General features: G+C 36.6%; 1 protein-coding gene across 2 annotated transcripts; it reads right to left on the bottom strand.

Annotated features, from left to right (window-relative positions):
- Positions 1-3,921: 3,921 nt before the first annotated feature.
- Positions 3,922-8,198, bottom strand: LOC122277459 (receptor protein kinase TMK1-like). Of its 2 annotated transcripts, XM_043087439.1 has the most exons (3): positions 8,031-8,198; positions 5,301-7,787; positions 3,922-4,679 (listed from the first exon to the last, which is right to left on the bottom strand). In XM_043087439.1, exons 2-3 carry the CDS (start codon positions 7,666-7,668, stop codon positions 4,177-4,179), a joined length of 2,871 nt encoding a protein of 956 aa, XP_042943373.1. In that variant the 5' UTR covers positions 7,669-7,787; positions 8,031-8,198; the 3' UTR covers positions 3,922-4,176. The 2 variants fall into 2 exon arrangements, with proteins under 2 accessions (XP_042943373.1, XP_042943374.1); XM_043087440.1 differs by lacking the exon at positions 8,031-8,198 and having other exon boundaries at positions 5,301-8,024.
- Positions 8,199-9,112: the final 914 nt, after the last annotated feature.

The raw sequence follows: 9,112 nt of genomic DNA on the forward strand, positions 1-9,112 counted from the left end.
ATCTTCTTCTTCCTTTGTTTTCATTCCAAGTCAGCCGCACCTTTTAATTGCTCTTTTCACGTTACACACAGTTTGGATCTTCTCTCGTTTCCTTTCATAAATATCTATTAAGATTAAATCATCAGACATTCAGATCTGTAACGCAGCTCTCTTAATTTTTGGTCATTGGTTTCCTTCTCAAGTGAATGGTTTTTCCCTTATAAAAACTCCAAAATCTTCTTGCAATACGATTTTGAAATCCTTACCATTTCTCTCTGGGAATAATCTATCTTTCGAGTCTTCCCTACAACTTGATATATTTATGTCATTAGTAATACATATGTTTTTGGCAAGTGGTAATTCGGGTAACGAGATAAGTAGGTTTAATTAATTTGGCATTTTTATTAGAAGATTTTGAACTCTTTATTTCTCTTAAAGCATGTACTGTTCAGAAAATTATTTTGCATTGCATAAAAATATTAGAGCATCTTAAGATAAATTATTATATCATAAATGTGTGTCTTGAGTCTAAATTTTTATGTAAGTAGTCATGATATATTTATAGAAATTTTATGTGTATTATATTTACGTGAAATGTTATGAGTTATATGATAGTACATGACCGTTACTAATTTTTATTTGGGAGGATAACTATATTGAAGGACTTTGAGAAGGTGTAGACCCGTCCAATGAGTAATGTATGAGGATGATAATTATACTGAAAGATAATGACAAGGTGTACACCCTAAATGGAAAGGGAAAATGAGAAGGATAACTACATAGAAGGATATTTAAGGTGTAGATTCCAAATGAATATGAGTTTATGGGAAGGATATCTACCTTCGAAGGGGTAGTTGCTTTGTGGAGAAATTTATTTGGAAGTATTTTTACATAATATAAGATTTTTATTTTTATGGTATTATCATGATATCAACTATTATTTATAAGTTTATTTTTTGAGGCTCATATGTTACACCTGGCTTAATTAATCGTACTTACCAAACCGTGGACTTACCATTAATCCACTTGTAACATCTTATTTTATATATGTCAAAGAAGAACAAGATAAAAAGGGAGCTTAGATGACATGTGGAAGAGTTAGATTAAGAGTAATGAAATAAGTATTGTTTATGGAAAAGTTTGAATTTTAGTTGGTGTTATTTTTATGTATGAACGGTTTGAGTTAATTTAGATTAAGTTTGGATGTTGAGTTGAATTGAGTTGAGATGAAAGTTGAAAGTTGAGTAAAATATTATTAGAATATTATTTTTTAATATTATTATTATTTTAAGATTTGAAAAAGTTGAATTATTTATTATATTTTATATAAAAATTTGAAAAAGTAATAATGATTAGATAAAATAAGTTGAAATGATTAATGTTTTAGACCAAACTTATATATAAAAGTTAGTTCTTTTCTTATTATTGTTTATGTTATCATTTTGATGTCAATAGAAATAACTCCAATAGTTAGACAAATTTGGGGTGTCACAAGTTTTTGGGTACTATTCATATGGTTATTTATTTTGTTTCTAATGTTTACCTACACAATCTTAGTCCTCATTGGCTCTAACAAAATAAAGCTATCACTGTCATAACACTAAAGAGATAAATCATTTGCCTACTCGATACTGTTTGAAAACACAACGATAATAAACAAATGAGAGTAAATACAAGCAGATTAATCACACGATATAAAATTAACGTAGTTTGACAACATGCCTACGTTTACAGAGCTGCAAAGAATTTTATTATGTTGAGAAATTACAAAATACACTTTGGGACAAAATCTCATTGTTCAGAACATTTAGAGCGTACTAAATTGATCATCAAGTATACATTTAAAGTGTCATGTGATGGAAATTCTAATTTTTACTTTTTACCTAGTAGTATTTCTTACTACAAACAGTGTCAATTTTTTTCTAGGAGCGTTGCCTATCGGCCCAAGCCTCCTTGAAAATACATCAAAAACTCATAATGCATCCTTGTCGAATCAAGTTATCAAATCAAACTAACACACCAACAAAAACTTAAACTAACGCACTAACAAAATTAGGCTCCACGAAGTTAACAGATACTGTGTAATAGAGGTTCATTTGTGCCAAAAAAAATTTTTAAAAAAATAAAGAGAAAAAACAAAGAGTGGAACTTCTAAAACGACTGGTGTCAGTAATCCCATGCTCGAGTGAGGAAAACAAGGGATAGAAAAGACAGGATTTCTTCAACACAGCGTGATATCTCCCATGCAGGAGCATGGTTATATATATTTGTACTGTATAACAGCTCATATATATGTAATATGTTACGAGTGCTTTGTGATGATCCTGTCTTCTGCTTTACTTAAAACTAGATTGTAATCTCTGATGCACGATGACTAGTACTCCCTTCAAAGTTTAAATGTTTAATTTTATTATGAAAATCAAAAGTTAGTATGAAATATCTATATTCGTTTTATATAATAATAATAATAATAAATCTGGTAAAAAAAATCTTCCATTTTACTTTATAACACCATTAAATTTTAGAAAACCTTCTGTAAAACTAAAAGTAGTCAGAAAATTTTGGGGGGGGGGGGGGGGGGGGGGGACAGAATGAATTAAATGAAGGGTTGCTTTCCATTTTTCAAAAAATACTCGAGTAGTTTTTCGATTCTTCGAACAAATAGTTGATTAAGATGTGTGTTTTTCACAGATGTCATGCGTAACAAAAAAGAAGAAGAAGAAGTGGGGGACTCGAGGCTATCATGCTTCAGTCTTTCTATATGTTAATTTAAGCTACCAGATTTGAAAATGGGAAGCACAAATAAAAGAAGGAACAAGGATGTGAGTTGTGAGTCGAAGTCAGATTGATAATCCCGTGTGGAGAGAGAGGTATCTCCCCAGTAAGACAGACTCTGCAAAAACGATGAGATTATTTTAATGTGACTACGTGGGAAGCACAAAATTCAGCAAAAACAATAAGATAATTAATGTGTGCACGTAAATATCAGTTGTGCTGGGTTAATTCGTTGGTTTAGTCGTGAAATCCATAAACGCTGCGACTCGCACGTTCCCAAGGACCCACATTCTCAACATTAACACGTTACTCCGACTGACGGTCCCACTAATTTGGTGGAGCCCCGTTTTCCAGACAATTATTGTACGAAATAAATGAAGAGAGGATACCAAAAAGATTACAATTGTTGCGACTCGTGTACCCTGAAATATGCGGGTCAGGTTCTACTACTTTTCGGTTTTCATCACCCTTCCACTCAAATGGTTCCAGATTGAGTAGCTCATAATGGGGTCAACAAGCATGGCCATTTATGGGATTCCTTGGCTTTCTCTCTGCTGTACATGCAGGCCGGTGAGGCTCATCTCATTCCATTTATGAATGTTATTGGCATTGCCAGTTAATTCGAGCAGCCAAATTATTACCCTGAAATTACTTAGTTTCTGGTGTGTTAATGGGTGTTGGTCAGCGTTTGAAAGGACACCCTAGGAAGCTTCACTTTCACCAGACAAATCTTGATGCATTTCTGTGTTACATTACTTTCGAACCTAAAAAACTCAGCAGCTAAGTTTCCGGCTCACTCCTAAGTTGATATATTATATATATATATGACATTTCTTTCAGCATCCATGGTACATCATAGCTCTTTCCTCAGCAAGACATGAACTGGTTTTTAGTTGGTTTAAAAGAAAATGGTAGCCGCAAAAGACGCACGTGATAGGATACTTGTATGGAATTTGTACCTATCAAGGGTGAAGAATTGATTTTCATGCACCCAACTCCGAGGACCAATCCTAATCTAATTTAGTGTCTATTCTCATCTTATGGAATTCAAACGAGAATTTCAGACGCTTTTGTGACATAAGCAAGCATGTAGCAGTGCCCACAAATGGAGAGTTTCATCTTGCCCAATAGAACACTAACACTTCTATGTGCATCTAACATATCAAATCTTAGAAAGTAGAAATCAATATATAATTAACGTCAACATTTCACAATCATTGTTCCTCTCTATCTACATCAACAATAAAAAGTAAAAATTCACGGTTGAAAATTCAAAGCCTAAACATGAGATCTCAAGCACCTGAAATCTCCATTTTTATTGGCCATATGTCTAACGCTGGCAATTAAACGTATTGCCACTGAATTCCCGCATATAGATAAAAAGACAACATGATATCTACACCTTACATAAAAGGACCTCTTTTACCGTCCATCAGCAGAAGTGAAAGACTCCGCAAATCCGGTAGGTCTTGCTGGGATGCTGTCTTTGCTGTCTTCTAGAGCCATATAACTCAAGTCCTTTCCTTCCTGCCAGCCCTTCACCATCTGATTAAGAGGAAGGCTGTAATCAATTCCAGAATATTCCTCGGTGTCATCATCAAATGGTTTCCATTTTTCCACAAGTGGGGCCAACACATTCACGGCATGGCCCATATCTGGCCTTTGGATAGGTTCTCTAGCAGTGCAGTGCCCAGCTAACTCAGCAATTATAGAGATGCTCTCAAATGTTTCTTCTTTTACATCTAGGGCTGGGTCAATGGCCGCCATCAGTGTCTCCTTATCTGATTTTATGCGCCAGAACCAAGCGGCTAAGTACTGGCTCTCCTCAGGCCTATCCTCATCAAGTGCCATCAACCCGGTCAATAGCTCCATTAGCACGATCCCAAAACTGAAGACATCAACTTTGGTTGTAATTTTTCCTGTCACTGTACCGATCGAATGATTGCAGTTGGAGTTCGTAAGACACTTGTATGCACTAATTTTGGGATAATAGACAATGAAATTGCATGGTCATTCCAACTTATACAAGAGATAAGTAAATATGCATCTGTACATTTCCAATCATCTGCATTTGAGTTGGCTACTTAGGTAGGTGACTTCTTGTGCAAGAGATGTTTTTTACCTCTTGAATAAGTTGGAAGGGCTCTAATTCGTTTAAAAACCTAACATTTCAAAATCCCTTTTGAAACTTGCACAAATTGCCAATCAATTTATAAATGATCAAGATTGAAACAAATAGACACAACAGTTTGAAAGTAATTATCTACTGGATCCAAATTGATTTTTTGCAAGAAGTTTGCTTATTAGTGCCATAACCTCAATGAAATGCAGCCCTCTTGATCCACCAATAGGGGGTCAGCTATGTCCATCTTTAGGGTATAAATTTCCAATTTGAAAATTGTTATATATTCCTAAGTGAGCTAAAATAGTTTCTATAAACACGTATTCCTTCAGGTATTAAGTAATAAACAAAGAAGATCACTGCCCTCTTGCTCATATCAATTTTCAATGCAACAAATTGACAAAGCAATTAGTTTGAAGGTTACCGGCATATTCTGGTGCTAAGTATCCAAAAGTCCCAGCAAGCCTGGTTACCACGGATTTCTCACCATCAGGAGCAAGCTTCACCAATCCAAAATCTGAAATTTTTGCTCTTAAATCATCCCCAAGTAAGATATTTGAAGATTTAAGATCTCTGTGTATGAAGCTCTGGTGAGCCATACTGTGAAGATACTCCATTCCCCTGGCAACATCCAAGGCAATATTTAGCCTCCTCTTCCAAGAGAGAGGCTCTAACTTTACGCTCTTCCAGTGGAATAGATGCTTACTAAGAGCCCCTTGAGGCATATACTCATAAACAAGAATTCTCTCGTTGCCTTCAATGGAATAACCCAAAAGAGATACTAAATGACGGTGCCGGACCTTCGAAAGCACTGCAATTTCAGACTGGAATTCATCCAACCCTTTGCTAGTAATGATGCCAGCCTCCATTCTTTTCACTGCTATTTTTGTACCATCATCCAATTCTCCCTTATAAACTACCCCAAAGCCACCACGACCAAGTTCATTCTCAGGGGCAAAATTATTTGTCACATTTCGAAGAACTTGAACTGATATGATTAGATTTCCAGCTTCAATGACATGAGACTCGCCCATTCCACTACTGTTTCTGCTTCCAGAACCGCTCCCTGTCAGTGCAGAAGTGCTACCCTTGGTGTTGTTGGCAACAACAATCTTGACTGTGTTATCTGAATCAGATGGATCTCTTGGGTGAATTACAATAGAACTAGGAGTTGGGGTCACGTCTTTTCTCTTCTTACAGTAATAGATAGATAGAGGTATGATCAGAAGAGCAACTATTGCAACACTTGCAACAGGTGCCAAGACTGAAACCAAAATGGATCTCTTAGAACTTTTTGGTTTGCCAGACGTATTGTCGCCATTAGAACTTGAGCCTGTTGTTGGCGAAGAAGGGTTTTTCGATGGGGACTGTGAACTACCAGATGATGGGCCGTTTTCCGGTGGACTGTTTCCAGCAGGGGGGGTTTCCTGCGACTGAGTATCATTCAATAGAGGGTTACCAACAATGACGAGGTTCACAGTACCACTGAATTTTGGCAATGGAGGGAAAATATTGTTCCCACTTACGTCCAAAGTTTTCAAATACTTCAAGCTAGTCCAGTTTTGGGGAATCTGACCACTCAAATTATTATTCTGAAGTCTAATTTGAGTAAGAGAACTTAGTTTTGCAACTACGGGACTCAAGGATCCATTGAGATTAAACTTGGGCATGTTTATGATAGAAATCTCATTGCTGGGATTACAACTCAGTCCTAACCACTGCCCTTCACAAGGCTGATTACCAGTCCATGAAGAAACAAGATTTGAAGGGTAATTCACCCACTTGAGAAACTCTATAAGTGCCATAACATCCGGCGCACAAAGATCCCCAGGAGTTGATTGACAAAATGCATTAGAATTAAAAGAGAACTTGGTGGCTTTGAATTTTGGTATAGGACCCATCAACCTGTTATTGCTCAAATCTAAATTTTCCAATGGCATATTAACTAAGCTATCAGGAATTAAGCCGACAAGTCGGTTACCATTCAGATTCAGATCCTTGAGGAGAGTCAAATTCCCGATGCTATCAGGAATCTCCCCTGTGAACTGATTCCCATGAAGCCAGAGACTTGTAAGAGAAGTCACCGTTGTCACTATGTTGATTGGGCCTGTCAATCCGCCTCCGCGCTGGTCATTTAACCATAGCATCTGCAAAGCCGAACCACCCAAACTCGGAATTTGACCGGACAAATTGTTCACAGAAAGCTTCAAGTTTGACAGAGAAGACAACATCCCCAGAAAGCTTGGCAACGGTCCCACCAAATTGCAACTAATACAAGACAGATTTCTCAACTGGGGCGATTCCTGCAACTGAGTAGGGAACATCCACCCGGTACTGGCATTCAAATTGATGTAATCCAATGCCAAGACCTCCAAACTCACAAGGCCATCGAAGAAATCGCCAGGAATGGTATCGAAACGGTTGTTGTCCAAGTAAGCATTGCGCAGATTGGACAAGCCGCTGAAAGATGGTAAAGCTCCGGTGAAGTTGTTTTTCTGCAGGCCAAGGTCTGTGAGCATGGAGAGCTTGTTGAGATTCTGGGGGAGAGGGCCACTGAGACCCAGGTTTTGGACCTGAATCTGGGCGACCCTGTCTCCTTTACAGAACAAGTGTTTCCACTTAGACCCGCATGGGTCAGCACCGTTCTCGGGCCACTGCAGGAGCTCTGGGTTTTCCAACCCTTTCTTGAACTGGTTGATAATCGCAAGGTCATTGGGGTCAGTGGCACCGAAAACCACAACGATAAGTGAGAGAAGAAGTAGAAAGACGAGCGTTTTATGGTGGGGTTCCATGGTAGATCAGTGATAGCACACCATGCTTCTTCATCGCAAATATTGAAACCCCAAATCGTAAAAAAGAAGCTTCATTTGAAGTACGAATGGCGGTTTTCCAAGATAACCATATGAAGAATCTTGCAAAACACAGAATTCAGATTACATGGAGCATACGGTGGGCGGTGGGGAGAAGTAAACCTCACACGCAGGACACCAAAGAAAAACATCAAAATTTAAAAAAGAAAAAAGAAAAAAAAAAGTTCAAGCTTGATGAATCCGCTGAAGAGAAATACAGGCGGATCTTTGGAAGAAAATTTCGCGGATAAATTTGGAGTGCAATTAACGGGAATAGGAGAAAAAGTCTCGTGTTTCGTTCGTACCTGTTTGGGAATGCAGTGGTTTACGTTTCGAAATAGTGGTTTGCCACTGCCACGCACCACACTTTCCTTTGCTGCTCGCTCTCTGGGTACTGATGGCTTTCAAGCCTCAACGTGGTGAGTGACAGAATGATTACTGTTTTTTGAAGTGTGTTGATTTGTTTAGATTAATATGATTTGGATTAGTTTTAATGATATATTAATTATTTAGTCAAAATTTGACAGGATACATCCATGATTCTTTCTATATGGCTGTTACATTTTTGTCAGACCTGACCTGACCTGACCGAAGCTGCTGCCGTTCCTATTCTCTCGGCAACACCAAGTGAGCCCCATTTCCACGCATCTCAATCTGCTATTTTTATTTTTTATTTTTTATTTTTTATTTATTAACAATCTCAATAACTATTTCGTAATTAACAAATACAATATAAAATATAGAATAATTTTATAATATTAAAATTCATTTTTAAAAACTGGCATGATTTCAATAATTGTTTAAAAATGAATTATAAAAAAATTATAAGTGTATAATTTCTCGTTTCACTAAATGCTATTTTTTATAAAGTCCTATTATATAATAATCTAATTTCAGAATGTTTGATGAGATATTTCATGTCATCTGTGTATAAATTTGGAAAGGAAAATAATATATTAATAATAATTTTTTAAAATAGGGATATTTCTATACAATAATTTATAAAAATAATATTATTTTATATAAATGTCCTCATTTTAAAATATAATTATAAAAAAGATGGTACGTACATATATCATTACTCAAATATTTTGACCCTCGCCAAAAGAGAATGAAAAAAATAGGAATCAAATCCTTGGAAATGTTGCCAATTAGAAGTCACACTCCAATATATAGGTAGTGCTAGGATCTCGCGCTCACATCGTCCAAGGTTTTGATCCGATGATCTAAGGAGATATAAATCGACCGACAAATCACGACAAATCGTGAGTAGTTTTAACTTTTACATAAACTTTGTTCACAAAAAAATGACCAAACTCAGTACACAACAGATGTCCAAAACATCTTGGCCGATGGCAGAAGTTCCCTGACAAAAGTAAATAATCCA

This window comes from Carya illinoinensis, chromosome 9 (genome assembly GCF_018687715.1).
Source record: "Carya illinoinensis cultivar Pawnee chromosome 9, C.illinoinensisPawnee_v1, whole genome shotgun sequence".
Lineage (NCBI taxonomy): Eukaryota > Viridiplantae > Streptophyta > Magnoliopsida > Fagales > Juglandaceae > Carya > Carya illinoinensis.

What these genes read in the sequence shown, in the direction of transcription:
- LOC122277459 (XM_043087439.1), bottom strand. Translation starts at nt 7,668, where the DNA reads ATGGAACCCCACCATAAAACGCTCGTCTTTCTACTTCTTCTCTCACTT. An exon ending in CTTAGCACCAGAATATGCCG is followed by an intron (nt 4,680 to 5,300) that starts GTAACCTTCAAA and finishes CGATCGGTACAG; the next exon opens with TGACAGGAAAAATTACAACC.